The following is a 25,748-nucleotide window of genomic DNA, read 5'->3' on the forward strand; positions in this document are numbered from 1 at the left end:
TGGCTGCGATTGGCTGAGACTCAGCTGCTTGCTATGGTATAAAAGTAGGTTATAACAGTTCACTATGTAAGTAAAAACCTTTAAGCCAAACTTAAAATATTTAAGAAGGTGGATTTAGGCTAAACTTATTTTAACAGGTGTGAAAATCAGGTATACAACAGAAAGGTCTAAGATCACACCAAAATGTCTTCCCTGTGACATTCTAAAGAGTTAAGTTCCTGAAACTGTTCAGTGACACGAAACTGTGGCACGATCTAATGCCCAACAAGGACTGTGGTAACCCAGAGGAAAGACTGAACGGTAAGTGAACCCCTTTTATGAAATTCAGAATTCTATCAGAAGGGAAAACATAAGCTGGGGGGTAAATGAAAAGCATGATACTGAGATTCTGGGTAACCAACTTGAACATACATTTACACTGTGCTCCGTCCCAAATAGTGTGTTAGGACTGCAAACTTAGGGTGAATGTATCCCTCTTGACCTTTAGTCATAAAACATTAAACTTTAATTGGAGTTCCAACAGGGACTAAGTGACATGCAAACACAACATCCAGATGAGCCAGGAACCTGCAGAAGACCCAGGTCTGAAAGGGATCCCCCACCCCTCACCCCCCGCCCCAGCTTCAAAAGAAAACACCCCACTATATGCCAGGATGAACTTGGGAGTTTTTTCTATTACCTTTATCAGTAATGGGATTAGGATACCAGAAAACATCACTCATCCTATTCCAAAAGGAAAGGAAAATATTTGTGTCAGACATTTGCGATGACTTCTAAGGAATCTCATCCAAAGGATGTGTCATAAGCTTTAATCCCTCCTCACTCAAGTATGGAAGTCAAGTTTTGGCATGCAGTGTCTGCCGTCTCTCTCACACTCCAGTATCTCGCATATTTCTTTCTCTAAAACAACTCCTTACACAGTGCTAGTTCATTAACTTAGACCCAGCAGAAAAGTGTCCTATATTAAATTTAACCCTATCAGAATGTTTTTCCACCGAGAAAGGCATTTACTTGTTAGCAATGTTATAAAAATTGAAAGGCCCAATTTAGACGAGGTGTGAGAGGCTGCACGAGCTGATTGGGAACCTTCTGTATTTATTTATTTCTAATGCCTATCTCAGATTTTATTTTAGAGTCCTTAGATGATGGTCACGTCAATGCTTTTCTACTTATTCTTCTACTAAAAAGAAGTTTTTAAGTATAAACCCTGGGCTTTCTTAAGCAACCTACCTTGGAAGTACTTAGGATAATTCATATCGTCTTTTCAGACAAGAGATGACAGCCTTGATCTCCTGCCTGAATAACCACTTACAGTGAGGAAGGGAAGGTCCAAGCCAGGTATTTCCATAATGGCTTTTATTCACCCTTAAACAAAACCTGACTTAACTAGAGAGGTAACACCTAAGCAGAGACAGGACCTTTGCCCTGGGGTTATGACTCAAAGAAATCCTGGAATTTCCCCTTCAGTTTTCTGAGGCTTTGGGTTTCCTTACAGGTAGCCCCCCCCACCCCAACAGCTGCAAAATGGGATTACATTAGTCCCCACATTGGTGTTTCTCTTACGTTCATTCTAAATATTTATTGAGTACCTATTCTATTTCAAATACTGTGCACAGACAGCCTAATTTCAAAGTAAAAATGCAGAGTCTTTTGCATTCCAGAGTGACAGGCACATTCAGTAGGTGTTTAATAAGAGACTTCCTATCACTAAGTCTACTTGCTTTCCAATTTCACTTTCCTATTTCTTGGTATAAATTTTAACTTTCCATGTTTCCTTAATAACACAATTGCAAAAAGCATGGCACTAATAAGATTGCTAGGATACATCAAGGAGCTGGGTAATTTTTTTAAAAAAAGTGGTAACATTTCACTGCACCTGCAAGCTTTGTCTTTTTTTTTTTTTGCAGTTTTTTGGCTGAGGCTGGGTTTGAACCCACCACCTCAGTATATGGGGCCAGTGCCCTACTCCTTTGAGCCACAGGTTCCGCCCACATTTTGTCTTTTGTACACTAAAGGGGACCTAAAAGAAAAGCTTATGCTTCATTTGCATTTTAAAGGTGATTTTTTAGAGAAAGTACAATTTAACTCTCAATATTTATCACCATTACCATCTTCTAAACAAACAAAAAAGCTTTTTGATAAATTCCCATGTAGTTCACAATCTTAAGGTTTTCAATGTAACTATTACATAATAATCAGTAGAAACAGTAGGTCAGTGTTTTAACAGGAAAATAAAGGTAGTGAATTGGGGAGGGGTCTTAAATTTGCTATTCTTCTTTCAGTGATTTTTCTTGTATTTCTCAAACCCATCTAGAGGCAGCATGGCTTTCAAGAGAATTAGGAAACCCTAAATACTACTCTCCTCACTCTCTATATGTGACCATTTCCGAGGATTAATCTGCAAAGTGATATCAATATTGCACTGTGGAGATTAAATGAAATAAAATCACCCATTAGAAACCTCAACACTTAATCTATGTTCATTCTCTTCTGTATGATTCAACTATTTTCAAAGGGATTCCATTAAACACTTCCTTTCCAAGAGCTTAGAATATACTTCCAAAATCATCCCCTTCAAAAGTATACGACATTATCACACTTATTTTTTAGTTTTGTTCCCTAAGACTACCAAAAGATGTACAAATGGGCAGTTAAGATCAGATTCATGTATTTCAAAGTAATCCTAAATAAATAACAAGTATGTCATCCTAATTAAAGAGCCACGCAAAATGTTAATAGCTCCAGGTTTATTGTTTAAAGCATTCAAATGCAATAATAGCATTACTCCAATATAATGATCCCTAACCTTTCTTGGCACCAGGGACTGGTTTATGGAAGACAATTTTTCCAAGGATGGGGTGGGGGTGGAATTAGATTCTCATAAGGTGCACACAACCCAGCAGCTCCCACGCTGGGAGCACGCACAGTTTAAGGAGGGGTTCACCCTCCTATGAATGTCTAATTCAGGTGCTATCTGAGAGGAGGTGGAACTCAGGCAGTGATAACAGCAAGGAGGAGTGTCCGTAAATGCAGAGGAAGGTTAGCTTGATTGCTGCAGCTCACCTCCTGCTGTGCAGCCCGGCTGCTAAGGGGCCACTGACCTGTATCAGTCCAAACATATACATTGTATCCTGCTTCCTTTGGTGACACCTACCGTATATTATGAATGAAGCATGGCTAATATTCACTAGAATTGATACTTATGCTCAAACAGAGTTCAAGATATGTTAAACAGCTAATTCGTATCAATCTTTATCTATGCTTTCTAACATTAAAAAAGCAAACGTGATATTAGTATAATCATGTCTTCTACGGGGCTTTACTTTATCAGGCAAGGGAGGACAATGAGGAATTGTTCCTTGAGAGCCCTTTACAGAGCAGGGCACCTGGCACATACGGTGTTCCTGATACATTTGTGCAGAGTTCTAAATATTTTGTTAATCAAATATGAAGTTAATCTATAATAAGGACATCAATATATGAATTCCACAAATAAGGAAAAAAAGAATGAAAAGATGGTGATTTTGGCTCTGTTCTCTCCTGAAATTATTGTGTATTTTTAGAATGTGTAATCCCTCAAGGCCAAAAAAGTCAGAAAGGAGCCAACAGCAATAAAATTTTGGAAACTATAAAGCAGGTGGATGTGTGGTCACTGGATTGTTAGCCATTGCAAAGGTTGGCAGGAGGCACGGAAGAAGCAATCTGATACACGTAAGAGGACAATCAAAAACCTCTGGGATTTGGTGGCATTCCAGAAATGGGAACGGTGGAGATAAAAAAACACGATTGGCTAAAAAATTGTTCAATGGAATTGTCAGACAACCCAAATCTGTTTCCCTTCTTTGCATGAGACTGACTTATTCCCTGTTAGATTTGTCCCTGAACAGAATAAATCCGAGGATTTGTGGATTGGGAAACCCAAGTTGGGGGTATGGAGGAGATAGAACAGAAACTTTTATGTTTAATGCTGAGGCTCTCAGTGTTTCCACTCAGCTCTGGCTTCCGAGAACTGGCAACCAGGATTTATACTCCTAGACGAGAGATTAGGGAAATCAGCATGTTCTCCAGGAGCTCAGCTGGCTCACAGTACAGTAAAGACCATTGTCTGCAGGCCCATCCACGTGCACAGGCTACGTAATCAGCTTTTTAAGTGGCTTGCCTCCTCAACTGAGTTAAGTATTCATTTCAGCTGGAATGTCAGGTATTTGCAGTTATGCAAGATTGCAAAAGTTTATCTCTGATGCTCTATTTTCTCCTGTATTCATGACCGTTTGACTCACTTCCCAAACAAAGACTAGTGAACTCAGAGAGAGGAAGATAAAAGGTAGCAGCAAAGAGAATCTAATGCTGGAAAACGGCTACAGGGATCCTCAGGAGAAATGCAGGAGCGCGTCAGGAGGAGGGGGTGCAGCTGTTCTGACGTTCTGCAACCTGTCCCACCCGGAGTGGCCCGGATTGCTCCGGCACAGAGTCTTCAAGACGATGAAATTATCAGAAAACAGAAAACTTAACCTGTCTAGTGTATCGAGAGAGTCACACAATCTGAGGGAAGGTGGTACGAAATGACGTGTGGCCGCCTTACTGTGCACACTGCATTTGTATCTGACATAATTAGGACATAATAGAGGATGTGGTGATGGGACCCGTGTGTGTGTGTGTGTGTGTGTGTGTGTGTGTGTGTGTTTTAAAGGCAGGATGATGAAAGAAAGTAGTGACAGATTCATCTTCCAAAGTAGATAATCCCTAATCACTGGATATTTCTAAAACCAAAGAATCGAGAAATAGCAACAAAAGCTTGTGATATATAGTTGTGGAAGTAAATCCTAAGAATTAGTTTAAAGATTTGGAGGTGTTTACCTAGAAGGAGCAGGGAAAGGGCGTGTGGTGTGGCAGGGGAAGTGGTGTGAACTGATATTTTGTACCAAGTGTGTACGTGCATAATTAATGCTGACAAAAGTTAGAACTAAATGTAAAAAAAAATATGAAGAAGATGGAATAATCTTTCCTGAAGGCTGGAAATGTCTTCTTTTACTAACAACGTCTTATCTCATGGTTGAATGAGTATCTGTTCCCGAGTGATGCCTCATTGCTGGAACTACACTATCTGTGAATTACCAGGCTAACTTTCGGGTTGAACAAAAATCAAGGCAAAGGAAAATCTATCACAAGTCCTTGGGCAGCAGATGCTGATAGTTGACAAGTTTGATAATTTTCAGTACATTTCTTTAAGAAGACAGAACAATAACTTGCATGTGCCCCCAAACTGAACTACATCAATGGAATTCTATGGGAAACTTTCACTCTTTTTGCAACCCAGAAAAATAAACAAGAGAACACAGGTAACACAGGGTGTATTAGTTATTAAGTATCTATCTAGAGTTACCACTCTGCTTCATAAAATATTCATGTTTTAATATAAAAGATATTTTCCCCAAATCATGTAGCAAAAATGACTACATTCTGATCAAATTATGGGTTAGAACAATGTCCACTTCAAAATTCAATGTAGCTAATTAGAATCTCTAAGAGAATCAAGATCTCTGATAGGTGATAACCAGCATTTTTGATAAGCTTTTAAGAAATTTTTCTAATATATTTGAGATCAAATTTATACTGGATAACTCCTATGATTTTTGTTCGATTGCTTATTTTTTTTCTTCTGTAAGAGTTATGGCTTCTCTCTGTTCTCAACTAGCCCATCTTTCTTCTCAAAATCCTTCCAAACTAATCATGTGATCCTTACATCATATGCACTTTGATTTATATATTTTTTTCCCACCAAAATAACATGAGTTATCTGAGACCAAAGACAATATTACATTCACCTTGGAATTTCCTTAATTAAATATTTCATCAGCTATCTCTTAATAAACATTTATTGAAAGAATTCAATAGATAAATTCAAAGATGGAGATACTGAAGAAAAACCATTTAATCTATAATTTTAATTTGCACCAAACTTACTTGTACAGAACATTCTCTTCATTAGGCTTAGCTTGGCACAGTAACTCATAGCTCTTAAATGTTTGTGGCTTTTCAATTTGCCTAAATTTTTATTTACAGCCCCCTTACAGAACAACTTAATGGTCCGTCTGCCTTTTGCCATCCTTACAGACCTGCTCTTTCTTTCTGTCTCCTCTCTTCCTTCCTTTCTTTGCTTTCTCTGTGAAATTATTTCTTAGCAAAGAATTGAAACAAAAGGAATCAGCAGAAACAGAAGAGGGACGCTTGATGTGCATATGAAAGAGAGCGCTGTGCCCATGGGGTAGAAATTGGACTGAAAAATATATTCAACAGCTCTCAGCCAAGGAAGAGTTTAGTCTCTGTAGCAATTGCAAAATGTCCTTGATACAAAACAATACTGTCATCACTGGGCTCCTTGCACACAAGTAGACTGTATATTTTATTAAAAATCTAATCATTCAACAAGTGCTTTAGACTACAGTAGAGATACACAGTACTTGAAATTAAAAACAATTCTTAGAGCAAAATTTTCTCTTCTTTCTTGATACAGAAAAACATTATTTTGAAATAAGTTTTTAAATGAACGTGTTCCCTTATATAACATAAGTTTAATATAATACTAGGGGAAAGCAGTACATGATGTTATGAAGATTTAACACTTCTAAAAATCTTGAGTACTTTCTACCATTAATGTGTTTTTTTCTTCCTATAACACTGGTATTATGACACTGCTCTAAGTATTTTTATTCTAGGCATGCTGCTTTTTTTCTAAGAAAGAAAATGAACCAATGAACTTGAAGCCTCGTTTGAAAGTTGGTTGGAATTTTTCTTAACCTGACCATAAAAGCAAATTTGGCCTTCACTTAAGGATTTTCTTCATATGATATTAACAGTGAAATAACCTACTGGCATATGTCAAAAGGGATAAAAAAAAAAATCCTCTCTCCTGCTCTCTCCGTCTCTCTCCAATATTCACTGAGCTCTTTGTTCTCCATATCCTGCATAATTAATAACTACTTTGGCAATCAGTCATGCATTCCTTAATAGCACCCCAGGCATCGAGTGTCCTTCTAACCCCTCCCTTGAGAAACCCTACACCCTTTCAGGGGCACACTGGCCTGTACACTGACTGAACTCTGGATAAGTCATTTACAAAATCACTATTAAGGGAAACAGAATTGGGGTGGTAATGTGGCCACAATACTTATATACAATCTATATTATTACCTGACCTATGGATGTAATTTTACTAACAAAACTAAAAAAGAAACAATATCAAAAACGTATTGTAGACCATATCTTTTAAAATCATAAAAATAATAGAACAAATTTAGAAGCAACTCAAAATATGATCTATGAATTTCACCGGGTGGTTACGAATCAGAGTGCTCTTCAGTCAATTCATCACCCCTCCTCACCTGCCCACCCTTTCAGGTAGTCAAAAGGAAAAAAAAAAATAGGAAGCCAATTGGTATGGTAGCTATAACATCTATTTCTCTTAAACTGAACTTATACATTTATTACATGGAAAAAGAGCAAATAGATTAATGTACGTATAAATTATTCCTTTTGATCAGAAATCTTAGTTAAAACACTCTTAAAATATAATATTCAACAAAACCATGTAAGAAAAATCAATGAGAGTTTAGACATTTTTCATACTGTTAACCAGACCAGAAGAAGAAAACCTTCAAATCTTGCAATCAAATAATTTACAAAAAGCATTATATTCAAGAAAAACAGTTCGATAAATTAACACTAAAAACCACTAAAAATTCTAAAAAAATCAGATCTTGATTTATATAGGTGATTTTAAAATGCAGTTTTTAAAACAATCTTCTGACATAAACATGGTGTTTTTTTACATTTAAGACAGAGAAATGAAACTTGCCATCAGGTCTTTTGTTACTGGAGGAAAAGATTATTATTTTCAGCCTTTGTAGTTTTCTCAACATTTTAAAAAATGGTGATTATGCTACGGTACACAGAGAAAAACATTATATAATCTATTATAAATTACCAAAATTAAACAAGAAATTTTCCTTTCATTCTAAGAGGGCTGAAATGTGTTCTGGGCTCTCACTGTGTGTGGCCTCCAAATGAAACAAGCTTGCACTGTTTTATTTCAGTTTTGCTTCATTTCTTCCCAAACAATCTCTCCCAGCTAATCTACCAGGTCTTTTTTTTCCGCCTCTCTTATCCATGAGAAGAAAAAAAAAAAAAATCAAAGTCATTATTAACTCCTTAGCCACAGTCATAAAAGCGAAATACTGTATATACCATTTGCTCTCAATCTGCATGAGTTTGTTTTTTGTTATTTATTAATGGGGCAAGACTGGGAAATAATGTTTCCAGAAATAATTCTCTGCAACATTATTAACATGGTAAAATTTGAAATCTTTGTAGCAAATCTACTACTATCATTTTAAGAAACTAAAAATAGCTGTCCCTCTAGACCATAAAGCTCCAGCTTAGGCTAAAGTTATTTTTTAAACTAAACTTACCTGTAACACCAACTTAAAATAGTAAAATGGAGAGAAAACTTTTATTCACGTACTTATGTCTTATTGGAAGGGACCTGAGAATCAAGAACACGGCAGTGATATGGTAACACAGTAGAACCTCAGTAAGTTGACCCCCAATTAACTGGTCAACATATGGATGGTCACCATAAGGAAGGAGGCCTTCTCTACTGATACGTACATGTGGTGCATGTCTGGTCTGTGAAAATTAGGTCAACTTGGTGATTGTACTATGTAGTATCTATGGTGTAGTAACTATGGTGATTCTACAAAGGAAAACGATACATATATTTATAAAACACATATAATCTAATATTGGATCAGCCTCAGTTTGTTCAAAGTAAGAAGTCATCTTTCATTTAACTATATGCTCTATTATTCATAAGAGAGCTGATAAATCAGGTCACAAAAGTGAATATAATTTTCAGCTGTAACCTATGTGGCAAAACCGTTTATGAGAAGATTAACTAATGTATCAAAACATTACCTCTAAGAGACGTCAAGAATTTCTTTTTTTTTGAGACAGAGTCCCACTATGTCACCCTTGGTAGAGTGCTAAGGTGTCACAGCTCACAGCAACCTCAAACTCTTGGGGGCTTAAGTGATTCTCTTGCCTCAGCCTCCCATATAGCTGGGACTACAGGAGCCCACCACAATGCCTGGCTATTTTTTGGTGCAGCTGTCATTGTTGTTTTAGCTGGCCAGGTTAGGTTAGGTTTGAACCTGCCAACTTTGGTGTATATGACAGGCACCGTAAACTCTGTGCTATGGGTGCCAAGCCCAGAATCAAGGGATCTTAAAGGATGACCAGAATCTAATAACCATCCACACTCCCCCCAAAGCTGCAGTGTTACATGCCTTTACTTGTAAAATATGCAGCACCTAAAAATAAAATTTTCTCTATATTCTTTCCCAGAGAAAATGTGATTTAAATCATTGCAAATTTTTTTCTGGGCATGAATACATAAAAATATTCATTGGATTGACTATAAAAAGCAGGAAAGACTGTTTATACATACAAATGTTTATCAAATCATTATTATGCACTAATTTCTTTAATTTCAGTGAATGTTCTACTACATACAGCAAAAAAAAAAAAAAAAAGTAACCAGTGCAACTCTTTAAGTAAGACAAGAATGTATCTTTGGGGGCTAGGTGCGGTAGCTCATGCCTGTAATTCTAACACTCTGGGAGGCCCAGGCGGGTGGATGGCCTGAGCTCAGGTGTTTGAAACTAGCCTGAGCAAGAGCAAGGAAAACTAGCCAGGCGTTGTGGTGGGTGCTTTTAGTCCCAGCTACTCGGGAGGCTGAAGCAGAGAACTGCTCTTTGAGGTTGCTGTGAGCGGTGACACCATGCACTCCACCCAGGATGACAGAGTGTAATTCTGTCCAAAAAAAGAACACATCTTTGGTGATAGAGCCTAATGATATCAGGACTAGTAAAATAGCTCGTGCCACGACCGTGATTCTACAGTTTTCTAGGTTATGAATCTTCTCTATTGAGCGACAGTGACTGAGGCACCACATAGGGAATGAGACGTTACTAAGCATAATGTGCATCGTGCTGGGCAATCCCAACAAATCTCAGTGCAGGAAGTGAACAGTCTAGTGAGAACTAGTGATTAATACTATTTTCATCATGAGAAAGTTAAGAAATCAATGTGACCCCTTAGCTCCTAAGGTCTTGTTTTGCAGTAGTACGTTTGCCTTCAGCGAATACCACTCACTACCTTAGGGGAACTGGGTGTGCTGACATGAAGTCTATCCAGGGCAAAGAGAAAAAAAAGGCTCGGAGATGGTCCCAGGGCTCCGAAGAGCGCTTGCACCTCAGCAAATGCCACTTTTACATCTGCAGTCCCAGAGCACACTTTCTTCCTTCAGGCTTTCATTCATCTGATGCACAGATAAGACTGATGGATGGCTGCCCGGCCAGTAAGCGTTGGAGGCGAGAGGGGTGCATAAAAGAAGGGATGCCATTTGGCAGTGTGCAGCGGTAATTCAAAACATTCTGCAAGGCTTAAAAGCATAATCACTTGTCAAATTTTTGCTCATCAAATCCTGCCCTTCAGCAGGTAGTTATTAAGAGTAGGATGACTGTGGCTGTGAGGAGAGATGGATATATGGAACTGAGACAAAAGACGGGCGAAGAAATGACAGGTCAATTGTCATAGTAAATTTAAACACAGAAGAACCAGGGTATGTGCGATTGTAAAACTCATATACCAATAATTTCCCCAGAAAGCAATATTAAAAATTAAAGCCACCGATTTATGCTTATGCAATGCAGGATCCTACCTTCCTGGTCTCTGGTTTCTCCCAGCCCAAGGCTTACTGCTTTCCTAAACATGACCATTTCTTCTGCCTTTCTGTCACATTTCATTGTTAGCCACAGCCCAGCACAGGCCAATTTTAGTGGCCACACAAAGCATGGCTCAGCAGAAGCCAGGAGAGTAAATAACAGCCACTAATGTCCGTACTTACAACGTATCAAACTATGTCCATGAGCATTTGAAAATGACTGAATTTAATGTTAATGATGAAACCAGTGATGCACACTTGCCTTAAAGTCTCTCAGAGGTAGCGTCTGGTCTCAAACACAGCAAGTGTCTGAAAATCAGTCAAACGCAGGTAGCAGGGCCTTTCTCAGCCAAGAGAATGGGTGTCACTTTCAATAAATGCTACGGTTCTTTACCTCATCACAAGACTTGTGAATCTGACACACATTTACGGGGTATCAGTGCCCTTCTATATTTCATTTAATCCACCTAAGGCCTTGGGTTACACAACCAGATAACCCATGCGGTCATAAAATCAGAAAAAAGACAATCTTTCGTGGTGGCGAGTACAAGTTATAGCTGTCACGTTTTATTCTGTAGGAAGATAGTAGATTGCTCCTTATCCATATTGAAATTGATATGATATGAGCAGAATGGTTTGTTTAAAATACAAATAACCTCCTTAGTTTAAAGTTTATTATCAATGTGAGTTTGGGATGAATAAAACCTTTCCTCTCAGAAGGACCTACTACTATGTTTTGTTTCATAATTAAATATTTCAGAACCTGAGATATGTTAAAACCCAAAAATGAGAGTATGGACTGTATCACATATGTCAAAATCATCAAAATATCAACTTTTTATAGCTTTAAAAATTGTCACTTTGATATATTTAAAGCTATATTTTAAAATACGACATATTTGTGTAAGAACTTATGAATTACTACTATAAGCAGAGTATGATATAATAACAAAAGTGTAATCCTAGCCCTCTCGGAGGCCGAGGTGGGAAGGAGGAATCCCTTGAGCTCAGGATTTCAAGACCAGCCTGAGCACGATCCAGTCCCTATAGGTGCTTGCCAGGTGTTGTGGCTGGTATCTATAATCCCAGCTACTTGGGAGGCTGAGGCAGGAAGCTCCCTTCAACTGAGCGTTTGAGCTAGGCTGATCCCACGGCACTCCAGCCCGGGGCAACAGAGTGAGGCACTGTCTCAAAAAGAAAAAAAAAAATAGCAAAAGGATTCCCAATGTTTTTGTTGTAGTTCAACACATGTTTGAAATAATGCACAAAATACAACTCACAATTATAATTAGATAAAGTAGATTTCTTAAATTCCAGTGTGGATTTAAAAAAAAAAACTCCTTTTGGGGGGGCACAAAGAGCCATTAATATTTAAACAGGAGAAATGTTAAGTAGGCAAATAGAGATAATTAAATTCCCTAATATATTGATTTGAAAAGAACTAATACTTAATAAATTTTCTTTACTTGAAGTAAACAAAGAAAAATGCCAGCAACATTTTTAAACCATACAAAGAAATCACTGATGGGTGGGTACAGAAAGGAATGGTGCCACATTAATGGGGAAAAAAATAGAAAAAGATAAAACTACGGACATTGACATAGAATGTGGACTTTGAAGGCAATGCAAACATGAATTTAGTTCAAATGGTATTAATCTCAAATAGTATTGGCTTTCTAGGTCTGTAATGTATTCATTAAAAAGATCTATATGTGAATTTGAAAATAAGAACAAATAAGTCTCCAAAACCTTCAAAATTTACATCTTGAAGATTAATATGTGGTATATGCACACCATGGAATACTATGCAGCCCTAAAGAAAAATGGAGACTTTACCTCCCTCATGTTTACATGGATGGAGCTGGAAAATGTTATTCTTAGCAAAGTATCACAGGAATGGAAGAAAAAGTATCCAATGTACACAGCCCTTTTATGAAACAAATTTATAGCTCTCAAATGAAAGCTACAACTTAATTCTAGCCTAAGAATATGGGGAGGGGGTGGGAAAGGGGAGGGGAGAAGGGCGGCTGGGGGGTGGGTGGGTGACTGGAAAGATCACTTATATGGTCTGTCTAACAAGGGTACAAGTGAACTTTTCTAGAACTAGAGTATAAATGTTTTGACACAATGACTAAGCAAATGACATGAAGTCTATGTTAACCAGCTTGATGAAAGTATTTCAAATTGTATATGAAAACACTACATTGTACCCTATGTTTGCATTAATGTATACAGCTATCATTTAATAAAAAAAAAGAAGAAGAAGAAGAATATTTAACAATATGCAAAATAGCATCCTATAAGAAAGGGCCGCCAAATCTGTTTGAAAAATAAAATGGTATTTTATTGAATATAGTTCAAATGAGACATTAATTCAGAAAGACATTATAGAATCCATATTTTGGTGGTGATTCCCAAATGATTAGAGTAATAATGGTTTATTTTGAAAGTTGAAACATTACTGCATGTATTATAAAGTTCTATTAAACACAGCCTTAAAAGAAAAGAGTAATATATAATGCAAATTTTCCTATTTTTCTCAAGAAAATCCCTATAGAATTTCTCATAAATACCGAAATGTAAGTCAGTGAGTTGGTAGTAGGAAATATAATCTTATAAATGTCATAAAACATGTATTTCATTCCACTGATAAGGTATTTAATTTTGCTAATGGTCTACAGGGAGGACAGAAGTTACTTGTGATAAATACAGTGACATTTATGGTGGAAAAAAACTGTTCAAGCTAGGGAAATATTTTGCTTTGTGTTCTGATTCTCTTGTTTACAAAGGAAGAAAAACAGCTGACTCAGTTAGACAAGGGGATCTCAAAGCAGTACTTACTGGCATGACAATGTTGTAGTGGATGCAGAACCCTGGTTCAGAAGGGAAATATTCATCAGAGACAAATCGTATTCTGATTTGATTTCCTTTAGAAATCTGTTTTCCTGGAACAGCACCAGAACCACACCAGCGCCCTAATATTGCTCCATCATTGGGATCCTCAACTTCTACAAAATCATACCTGTTAAAAAAGCAAAGAGAACAGAAGACATTTGGTCATGATCTGATTATTTTCATAATCCTAAATTCTATGTCTCCATGTGTTACGAATCTGTAGACAGCAGCAATGTGTTAACCGCCAATTTAACTGGGTATATATGATGAAATTGTCCAGAGAAGAGACCCAACTGAAGACAAGCTCTCAACTGAGGAAACATGAGTATTCTATTTGCAGCCCTCCAGTTTTGCTGTTTACAAATTCTAAACTCAGTAAATAGCCATATTAAAACTCAAATATTTTGTAAGGAGCAACCATATTTGACTTTCGATTCATGAATAATTCAATTTAATTTCTGCTTGGAAGAGAAAGTCTTAGTCCACGCTTAATTGCTGTCATTACTCTCCCCCTCCCTACGTTCTGAGAGTGATGCCCTCATGCTTCCCTGGCTCTCTCTGCTCATTTGTAAGGCAGCTTTCCTAGAGCCATCCCCTGCACACCTCAGGTCCTACTCTTCTGCCTCTGGAGGACCTTCCTGGTATCCTGGCTCACTGTCATCTTTGGGAATAAATACATACACATTTTTAACATTAACAGAATATACACCTATGTAAGTGACTCCTCTTCTTAGCTAGGTTGTCAATCTTTGAAAAAAAGAATCAGTTATTATATATAGTTGAACCTCTGTAAGTTGGTCACCCAAGGAACTGTAACAAACTAGTCAACATATGGAGCTGGTCAACACAAGGAATGAGGCCTGCTAGACTGAGATGCACATGTAGTGCATGTCTGGTCTATGAAAATTAGATCAACTTAATCAGGTGGTCAGTGTAAAGAGGTGGTCAACTGTAGAAGTTCTACTGTATTTCTGCTGTGCATTTCACTACACACTGTGTCTTTAATATAAGGAATAAATCATGATTTGTTTTAAGCAAACGTCAACTTTGGTTTGGAAGGTTTAGACCAGAGGTGCTCAAGGAGAGCAGCAGTGCCTCGCGAGAGAACGTTTCTAGAAATCTGTAGAAACATTCTAGAAATTCTACAGATTTCCAGAAACATTTTTAGGTCGTCTCAATGATTGGGGTGGGTGGGTACTACTGAAATGCCCAGAAATGCTCAACATTGAAAAGTTCTGAAAATGAGTATTTGCCTCGTGTTCATTGTACCTTTCAAATATTTCTGCAGACACTTCATGAAGGTGAAATTTATGTTCTCATTTATCAGAGTCTAGATCCTAACATTATCTCATGTAGAAGCACATAACAACAAGTTCTGCATTGTTTTAGTTTAAGGTAAATTTTTTAAGAAATTCAACTATCAAATGAAGGAAGTTTCTGTATTTTGTTTAGAACTTTGCTAAGAACTACTCTTTCAGAGAAACATGTCACCAACACAGGAATACTAGTTATACTACTGGCAGCAATAAAACAATTAAACATATTCATATTAGTCTAAATTTATAGCTGTCACAATCACAATGAATCTGCCTAAAAGACGCAAACATCTGATTTCCTTTTATTTTTCTAGCGTATCTGCAGTTTATTTACACATTGAAACACATCATTTTCATCTAAATTGGTTTGCTATTATTTCAGCTTTAAGTAATATACAGGCCATTATTTTATTTCCTAAACAATTTCACATATAAATAGAGGATCGTGTCCATGAACTCCATTTCAGTACCCTAAACATTGCAAAACTTCTGTTAAAAGGGAAGTCTGAAGTGGTGGAAAACTACTGATAGAAAAATACGTAGTCTAATCTCAGTAGCTACCAGACAACCAAATAAAATACATTTTATGTAGTATTTAATTTATAGAAGAAAAAAATTGTTGAAAAGGGCTGGGCACAGTTGCTCAGACCTGTAATCCTAGCACTGTGGGAGGCCAAGGTGGGTGGATCACCTGAGCTCAGAAATTCAAGACCAACCCTAGCAAAGTGAGACACCTGTCCTTACTAAAAATAGAAAAACTAGCCAGAAGTTGAGACAGGCTCCTGTAGTCCCAGCTACTCAATGGCTAAAATAAGAGGATCACTTGAGCCCATGAGTTTGAGGTTGCTGTTAACTATGATGCCATGGCACTCTACCCAGGGTGACCGAGTGAGATTCTGTCTCCAAAAAAAAAAAAAAAAAAAAAAATTGTTAAAAAAACACAAAATTCATAATGAAAAAATTATAGAAATCCTCCTCCTAAGTAGGTATCCAAAACTCTCTTATGCTGTGTTACGTAAATTGTTTTAGCCTTATTTTCCTCATTGGTAAGTGGAGAAGAATGCTACCTAGCTCACAGAGATATTTTAAGAAAGAGGAGATTGCCCGTCACGGCCAGTGCCTGAAATAGTTGCCAGCACAGAGCTGCCACTCAAGACAGTCTGTCCCCCACTTCTGCCCTGCATACCTCCCCCGCTACACACCCCTAACTTTGAGCATGGCCATGGGAGTTTCAAAGCAAGAAATAAGAAAACCTAAGTACAAAGAGGAAATGAGATATTTTTGCTACACCATATGACAAGTTCAGGGTTACAAGTTACAAAGGCATCAGCCCACAGGTATAAGCTTGCCAGGAGTTTGGTGTCTGTGTGTGTGTTGGGGGTAAGAGATGGGGGCTTGAGGGAGGAGTTGTGTAGAGCAGACTGAAGTGGGTATTTCAGCTCTCTCTGGTCCAAAGTTGATAATTATCATTTTTATCAAGTAGTAATTTTTCTGTCAAGATTGTCTACATGTGAAACAAAGCTTCTATTCATGAAGTACCTGTTTGTCTTGTGCTTGAGAGGGAAGCCTTAGCTGATGTGAGTTACCACTCTGCCTTCTTCAAGTGTTTATGGAGCACGGACTTGGTGCAAACTCCTGGGCCAAAGACTCAAAAGGCAAATATGAAACTAATGTTTCTTTGAGGTCTATGTTCATAAAACACACTGGTAAGTGCTCTAAAAAAAGTAGCATTGTGGAATACTGGAAAAGAAAGAGTAATTCTGCACAGCAAGATAAAGGCTGGCTTAAGAGGCTTGACACTGGGGCTGTCAGTGAGTACTGACTGGCCAAGGGGCAAAGGGGAGGGAAGTGGAAACGCGTTCTGGCCAGATGCACAAAATGCCTGATGTAACGGAGTGAAAGGGGCCTGGGCGTGCTGAATTGTGAATAGATGGGAGAAACCCCAAGAGGAGATAGAGTTCAAGGTGGAAAACCTGACCCAGATGAGAAGATCTTGGCATTTCCGAGTAAGAAGTTAGACTATTATTTTCTAGGCCAGCATTGCACCTAAGTGGGCATCATTTTCATGGGCTCTATGTCTCTTGAAAAATTTTAAGTCAAAATTAAAAAAAATTAAATTTCATAGGAAACCTGGGTTTATGGCTAAAACAAAAACAAAAACAAAAACAAAAACATAAACTGAAGATCTATAAATACGAAACATCATTAGCTTTAGCGTGACTTCCTGAGGGCTCATCTCCAGAACTGGTCTCAGCTCCGGGAGAGAAGGTGTCTGATAAATTTACTGTTTTATCCTTAGCACAAACAAACATCCCAGTCATATAGTAAAATTCGGTATCGGTGCTTGGTGAGTGAAGGGATGAACACTTGGTCTTCATACCAACTGAGGCTGGGGCGAAGTGGAAATTGCTTTAGATGAGATATGATCTTTCTTGTCTTTTAAAAAATCCCTGTCTGTCCTCTGTGCTTTTAAAGGTACCCAGGTCTCTTCATTTTTTTACATTCTTTGCTCCAGAAGGCATCTGAGTTTGCCATCCTCATGCTTAGGAAGCAGAGCTCCTGGAGGTTTCATTGAGGGGAGCGATATATACATAGAATCATCTCCTATTGAGGAATGCCAGGAAATGATAATATTTCAAGTGTCGGTCACAAGACAGGAGCCTTTAATAAGAAAAGCATACTGGGAAGTAGCAGTCAGAGGAACAACTGGAAAGCCACTGGGAGTGAGGACACAGAAACAAAGAGGGAAGGGAGGATTTCCAGCAGAGACAACAGTGCCCACGTGTCTAAGAAGGATCCAAAAAGTACCCACTGGATTTGGCCATTATGAAGTCATTTTCAACAAGCTGATTAGGCAGTTAAAATGGTTCTTGCAATATTTCAAAATAACTATTAACATCTTTTTAATACAACAGCATCCTAAGACAAAAGAATATCCTATTCAGTAAGCCTAAAATTAACAATTCATATAGCTATTTTACCCTATATAATTTTTTTTTTTTTTTTTAGTTTCGGTCGAAAAAGAAATTCCATTATGGGTTTATCTGATCTGCAAGTTCTTTAAAGGTATTTCAAGAGGATTTTGAACCACATATAGAAACATGTAGATTATAAATGCGGAGTGCATTAAGGAATAAGTCAGTTTTAACTTTGGGCTTGTCTGATTTATATCCTGATACAAAAATCACTGTCCTGTAAATAGGAGAAGGGTGATGAGTGTGTTATCCTGGATTTCATGAAGATTTCCTACAGAATTTGATGCCATTTATGAAATGAACTTAATCTCTATAATATTTTTCTTAATTTGCAGCTAGACAGCTGGCAATTCATCTTACATGCTCATGCAGGTCTGGTGCATCCACTTATCATAGTGCTTAAAAAAATCTATAGTTTTTGCATTCCAGAAAGGTTAAATAAAATGAACATCTAAAAAATTGCCATGCTGTTTGCCTATAAAGCAGGTAAACTTAGTATATACTACTAATTGTTTCACAGTAAATTAGTCATTTCAAGATGTTCTTCAGAACTGGTGTCATAAAAAAATATAATTCTACAATTCATCCAATTATTTTACCATTAATTTTTAAGGTCATACCCAGTCATCATTAAGATGTCTATGGGATTTAAAGGCATGAATGAATTTCTTCTTGATCAAAACAGCAAATTCCATTAGTTAAAAAATATGGTTACATGAATAGCATTTTGTTTTTTACATAAAGAATATTCAAGTTCATGTAAAACAGACCAACTAAACATCTACCTATAAAGTATGCCCAGGTCTCCATTGATATCTCATCTTCAACTAGCAAAACAAAAACCAAAAGAAACAAACCCACCCCCCACCCCCCGCAAACCCAGCTATATCTACACATCTATAGAGTCACTTCATTCCAGTTTTTCTTTCAACTTGTTTGAGAAGGTATGGTAAGACTGGAAACATACTAATACATTAAATCCGGCCGTTTTCCCTAATAATTTGAGATTTCCTGACACAAAGTGATTTGCAGAATGTGGGATTCGTGGCAGAAGTTTATGGGCTGATATAGTTTAATGGAGCCCAAACACCAAGAAGAACATGAAGAGAGAAAACAATGATGAAAAACATATCCATAGTTCATGGCCAAAGAAAAGGGAGAAAATAAAAATAAGCAATACTGACACATGAAAGTGAAATTACAAAACACAACCATCCCTAAATTCAAAAATCTACCCATGCCCAGGTGACAGCTCTGGAGACACGGTAATCCTCCCAATATGCTCTTTGGTATTAATTTCCACCATGCACAATTGCCCACATCAGTATTTAAAGGATTTACTCAGTCTATTTTATGAGCCAATTGAACATCCCTTTCTCACGGCAACATGATACAGAACACACAGCGACTAAGTGCTTTATAATGATCACCCCCTTTCTCCACCATACCCCTGGGGACCCGGGGAGGATTTATGTTCTTTTATGTTTAACAAACAAGTCTGGTGTTGTAGACAAAATTTTCGTTCTCATGTGAGAACTTAAAAATGCTGAGGACATGAGGTCTTCCTTTCTTACTCCTAAGGACTGTAAGGGGTACCCCGAAGAAATAAATTCACCGGTAAACATAATTGTCAGACACCCAGCTTCTTTCAACAAAAATAAACCAACCCTGCCAAACAGGCTGTTTCTAGTTCCTACTAACTAAAACCCTGTCAATTAAATCTACCCCATGAATTCTCACACTTGACGGGAGTGTGAAAGCCTGCCAACCAACGAATGTGGACTTTAAAAAGGCCCAGTTCTGCAAGTGTCAACTGGAGTTTGAGCTTGTCGGGAAAGGTAATAAAATTAAAAAATGACAACTATTCCACAGTGCTTATCGGCTTATGCTTTGGGTTAGCAGAAGGCAATTCATACACCAAAACAGAAATTTTAGGCTACTATTTGGAGACAAAAATATTTATCTGTGTTTTAGCTTACACAGCATTTGAAAATAATAAAAATTACATTTATTCAGTGAATCCCAAATGCCATGTACTTTTCTTAGGTGATTTTTCTACATTAACTCATTTAATCTTCAGAACAATCATAAAAAGTTAACACTGTTACTGTGCCCATTTTATAGGCTACAAAATATAGAAAAGCTAAGTAATTTGGCCAGGGTCACACAGTGACTAAATATAAAGCCAAGGCTTCAATTAGAGCAGTCAAATTCCAGAGCCTGTGCTCTTAAGGGCTAAATCCACACTGTTTGCTGTATTTAAAAAATGTCTACATAATTACGTTTGCTGTATTCTGAGCCTAACTGAAGATAATGTGTGTATCTTTATCCAAGTTGGCCAACTGACCTAGGCTAGAGAAATATTATGCCCATTACAAATAGAACTAATCAATCAGCTTGATAATTTGGACATATACATTCTACAGATATTTATTTCAAGTAATTTGGCAATATTTATTAGCAGCCACTTTCAATTCTTCATGTGGAGTTTTAAACCTACCTGGGAAATGTGTAAATCAGAGCAATAAGCATGGTTTACAGAACTGACTGCACATGCGGGAGTAATTCTCATAAAAAACACGAGCGTTCTATCAGAGAGAAATGGTTAAAATTGTGCATGGTAGGAAACTAGTAGTTTAAAATTATCTTATTACTAAATCAAAATAATCTCAGGCGGCTTCTGTGGCTCAGTGGGTAGGGCGCTGAGGCCCCATAAGCTGAGGTTAAAAAATCATCATCATCATCATCATTATCTCAATACATACAATATAAGTTCAACTTACAAAGCTAGAGAAATTAAGCAAATCAAAAGAAATATAAGTTGAAAATTAATGGTGATAAAATCTGCAAGAGATATAATCAAAACAAAATTAAAATTCAAAATTAAAATCAAAAGCTGGTTCTCGATAAGGAGAGGGAGGGAGAGAGTCAGAGGGGAGAGGAGGAGGTGGGGGAGGGAGGGAGAGAGTCAGAGGGGAGAGGAGGAGGTGGGGGAGGGAGGGAGAGTGAGCAAATGAATTGAATTTTTCAAGTTACCAATGAGCAAGAAGGTATAATCATAGATAAGAACATATTTAAAATTTGTAAGTGGCTTTTATGGAACTTTTTATGTAACCTGAAAACTAGATGAGATGGATAACTAGGAAAATGTAAATTACCAGTATTTCCTGAAAAAGTAGGAAAAAATTGAAAGACTAAAAGCTAAAAGACATTGAGGAGACTGTCAACCATTTATCATTAAAAATGATGCAACAGCAGGGGGGCTTATTGGAGAACTCCATTTAACTCTAAAATAATTTGTAATTGGAAAAATAATTGAAGATGGCAGATTACTTTCCAGACAAAAATAGCAAAAGCTAGCCTAAATCTGGCATTAAAGTTCTGTGAAATGGCAATGCTCAAAATTAAAATGAAGACTAATTTGACAAAGAAACAGCAGCAAATGCCAACATTCCCAAGTAAAATTTAATCCCGTATCATTCATCTGTGGTTTAAAGAATATACAGGCATACCTTGTTTTACTGTACTCTGCTTTAAAGCACTGTGCATATATTCCATTTTTTATGGACCAGTAAATCTATATGGGCCATTTGCTAACAGCGTGTGTGTGTGTGTGTGTGTGTGTGTGTGTGAGAATCACGTTCAGGTAATTCTTGCAATATTTCAAACTTTCCATTACTATTATGCCTGCCATGGTGATCTGTGATGAGTGATGTTTTATGTTACTATTATCATTATTTTGGGCCGCCATGAACCTCATCCAAATAAGACAGCAAAGTTAATTGGTAAATGTGGTGTGCGTTCTGACTCCTTCACGCTCCTGAAGTTCCTCTGTCTCTCTTCCTCCGAGCCAAGTAAATTAAAAACCTTCTGAGAAGGATTCTCCAGGATAGAAACCATGAAATACACTCATAATTCCTTGGAGGAGGTCAATATAGCAACATAGGTAGGAGTACAGACGAACTTGATTCCACCTTCACAGATAAAAACGTCCATGGAGGAAAACGACAGGTGTGGTAGAAACAGCAAGGCAACTAGAATCAGAAGGAAAGTCTGAAGATGTGGCCGCATTGCTGCCATCTCATGATGAAATTTGAATGGATAAGAAGTTGCTTTTTATGAAAGAGCAAAGAGAATAGTTTCTTGAGATGGAACCTACTCTTGATGAAGTGTGAAAGCTGTTGAAATGACAACAGAGGATTTAGAATATCACATAAAAACTTAATTAATAAAGCAGCAATAGGGTCTGAGATGTCTAATTTCAATTTGGAAAGAAGTTGTACAATGAATAAAATGCTCTCCAATAGAAGCACAAGCTACAGAGAAACCTCTTGTAAAAGGAACAGTTAACCAATAACGTCGTCCTATTTTTTGAAAATTGCCACAGCACCTCAACTTTCAGCAGCCACCACCTTGGTCAGTCAGCAATCATCACCATCAAGGTAAGAATCTCTACCAGAAAAAAGATTTTGACTCGCTGAAGGCTTGATGACTGTTTGCATTGTTTAGTAATAAAGTATTTTTAATAAACATATGTACATTCTTTAGAGGTAATGGTATCTCATGGTTTAAAAGACCACGGTATAGTGTAAACGTAAGTTTTATGTGCACTGGGAAATCAAATATTCATGTGACTTGACCCTGGCGTGAGACCTAACCAGCAATACTTTTCAGGTATGCTTGTAATACTTTATGACCAAGTATGCATTTACTTCACCAATAGAAGATTGTAAGAATGACTCTTCAGAATGCTAAAAGGACAAAAACTGTATGTTTCAATAAATGATGAACAATAAAAATGCAAATACTTAGATTAAAAAAACTATGAATAGCATAAAATTTTCAAATTAAAGTAAAAAAATTATTGAACAGAAGGTAACTGCAAACATAATTAAAGTCCTTCTCATTAAACTTAGAATAAAGCTAGGGATGGCCATTTACACCATGAATTTTTAATATTTTGCAGGAAGACTATAGTTGATTGAGTAACAGAAGCAAGAAAAAAAAAAGTAGTAATAGAAATAGAGGAGACAAATGATTCTTAGTCAGTAATAGATTCCCTGGAGAACAGATTGTGGTTGGGTAAGCAGAGAGGCTAAACGAGCTTGGCAACTCATGTGTGGGATGAGACGGCTTGGAGCATGGTATGAAAGGTGGGACATACCCCAAAGAATGATTACAGGCTATATATATTTTTAAGGACTTGGTATTGGTCAGAAGTGAAAAATGATTCCAAAGCTTCTAGCTTTTAAAAATGCTCAAACATTAATAAGAGAATTCAGGAACATAAGTAAATATAAGATCAATACAAATGTCAATAATTTTTCTTTTCCACAGGGGGGACAAAGAGAAACTAAATAGGAAAAAATACATTTCACGAAATTTTTCAAATGCATGGCAAAAAAATGTACAGTAAAATATTTAACCAATAACGTATGAATACTATATGAGTAATACACACCATATTACTGAATGACAAAAGGCATGAATTAATTAATTAATTTCAGAATATTATAGGGGCATAGACATTTTGGTTACATGAGTTGCCTTTGTACAGTGTGAGTCAAAGTTATGAATGTGCCCATCACCCAATAGTGGGCCTTGTAACTGCTGGGTGTGAATTAAATATCCCCTCCTAACCCCTCCACCTGTTTGATTTCCATTAATTTTTGCTATCCTATGAACACACATAAGTGTCTATTGATTAGTTGCAACTTAATAGTGAATATATGTGCTGTTCATTTTTCCATTAAGTATGCCAAGTTCCATCCAGTTGTTATAAACATTATCAGTTCACCATTTATTTTTACGGCTGAGTAGTACCCCCTGGTGTACATATACCACATTTTATTAATCCACTCATGTATTGCTGGGCATTTGGGTTGACTCCACATCTTTGTGATTGTGAATTCTGCTGCAGTAAATATTCGGGTGCAAGTGTCTTTTTGAAAAAATGACTTATTTCTTTTGGGTAAATGCCCACTAGTGGGTTATTCTGTCAAATGATAGGTCTACATTTAGTTCTCTGAGGTATCTTCAGAGGACGTTTTTCTTTTTTTAATTATTATTTTTTATTAAACTATAATTTTGTACATTGATGCATTTATGGGGTTCAGTACCGTTTCGATATACAATGTGAAATGCTTACATCGAACTAAGTAACAAATCCATCACAATTATGCTCATTTCTTAATAGTTTTGAAATGTACCATTACATCATGTACATTAGGTGAGGTCCCCCAAATACCTTGCCTCCTTCCATACCCCCCTCCCCTCTCCTCTCTCTCTTCTTCTTTTCTACTTTCTGGACTATGGTTATGTTTTGCCATTCATACAAGTGTGTAGGTGATTATATATTGATTTCATAGTAGTATTGAGTACATTGGACACTTTTTTTCTCATTCTTGAGATACTTTAATAAGAAGAATATGTTCCAGCTCCATCCAGGTAAACATAAAAGATGTGAAGTCTTCATCCTTTTTATAGCTTCATAGTATTCCATGGTGTCCATATACCACAATTTGTTAATCCACTCATGGGTTGACGGGTACTTGGGCTGTTTCGATGTCTTGGCTATTATGAATTGGGCTGCAGTAAACATTCTGGTGCAAATATCTCTATTGTAAAGTACATTTTTATCATCTGGTAAAGGAATTGTAGGATAGAATGGTGGGTCTACTTTTAGTTCCTAGTAAAGGAATTGCAGGATAGAATGGTAGGTCCTGGAATTCCTAGTAAAGGAATGCAGGATAGAATGGTAGGTCTACTTTTAGTTCCTTGAGTGTACTCCAAACTTCTTTCCAAAAAGGTTGTATTAGCTTGCATTCCCACCAGCAGTGTAGAAGTGTTCCCTTCTCTCTGCATACATGCCACCATCTGTAGTTTTGGGATTTTGTGATGTGGTCTAATCTTACTGGAGTTAGATGATATCTCCAAGTGGTTTTGATTTGCATTTCTCTGATGATTAAGGATGACGAGCATTTTTTCATGTGTTTGTAGGCCATGTGCCTGTCTTCATCAAAAAAGTTTCTGTTCAAGTCTCTTGCCCACATGGAAATAAGGTTATTTATTCTTTTCTTATTGTTTAGTTTGTGTTCTTTGTAGATTCTAGTTATCAGACCTTTATCGGAAAAATAACCAGCAAAAACATTCTCCCATTCTGAAGGTTGTCTGTTTGCTTTATTTACTGTGCTTTTGGCTGTGCTGAAGCTTTTTAGTTTGATCAGATTCCAGTAATGTATTTTTGGTGTTACTTCAATTTCCCAGGAGTTCCTCCTCATAAAATATTCTCCCAGGCCAATTTCTTCAAGAGTTTTCCCTGCACTTTCTTCTAGTATTTTTAGAGTTTCATGTCTTAAGTTCAAATCTTTTATCCAGTGAGAATCAATTTTTGTTAATGGTGAAAGATGGGGGAACAGTTTCAGTCTTCTATAGGTCACTAGCCAGTTCACCCAGCACCATTTGTAAAGTAAGGAGTCTTTCCCTACTGAATATTTTTGATAGGCTTGTAGAAGATCAAATGACAATAAGTAGCTGGGTTCATCTCTTGGTTTTCTATTCCGTTCCAAAACTACTGCTCTGTTTTTGTGCCAGTACCATGCTGTTTTGACCACTATAGATTTATAGTCTGGTAAATGTGACATCTTCTGATTTATTGCTATTTCTGAGTAATGTATTTACTATTTGAGGTTTTTTCTGATTCCATATAAAATGAAGTACTATTTTTTCAAGTTCTTTAAAGTATGACAATGGTGCTTTAATAGGGATTGCATTAAATCT

General features: G+C 37.0%; 1 protein-coding gene across 1 annotated transcript in view; it reads right to left on the bottom strand.

The window, feature by feature from the left end:
- Nucleotides 1-25,748, bottom strand: part of PDGFC (platelet derived growth factor C) — a 96,705-nt gene that overhangs the window by 40,725 nt on the left and 30,232 nt on the right. Inside the window, exon 2 of the mRNA XM_023516040.1 lies at nucleotides 13,625-13,805. Within this exon, the coding sequence (XP_023371808.1) occupies nucleotides 13,625-13,805 (181 nt within the window). The remainder of the gene's footprint in view (nucleotides 1-13,624; nucleotides 13,806-25,748) is intronic.

The sequence above is a fragment of the Otolemur garnettii genome, unplaced genomic scaffold (assembly GCF_000181295.1).
Source record: "Otolemur garnettii isolate 467f Iridium unplaced genomic scaffold, OtoGar3 scaffold00085, whole genome shotgun sequence".
Lineage (NCBI taxonomy): Eukaryota > Metazoa > Chordata > Mammalia > Primates > Galagidae > Otolemur > Otolemur garnettii.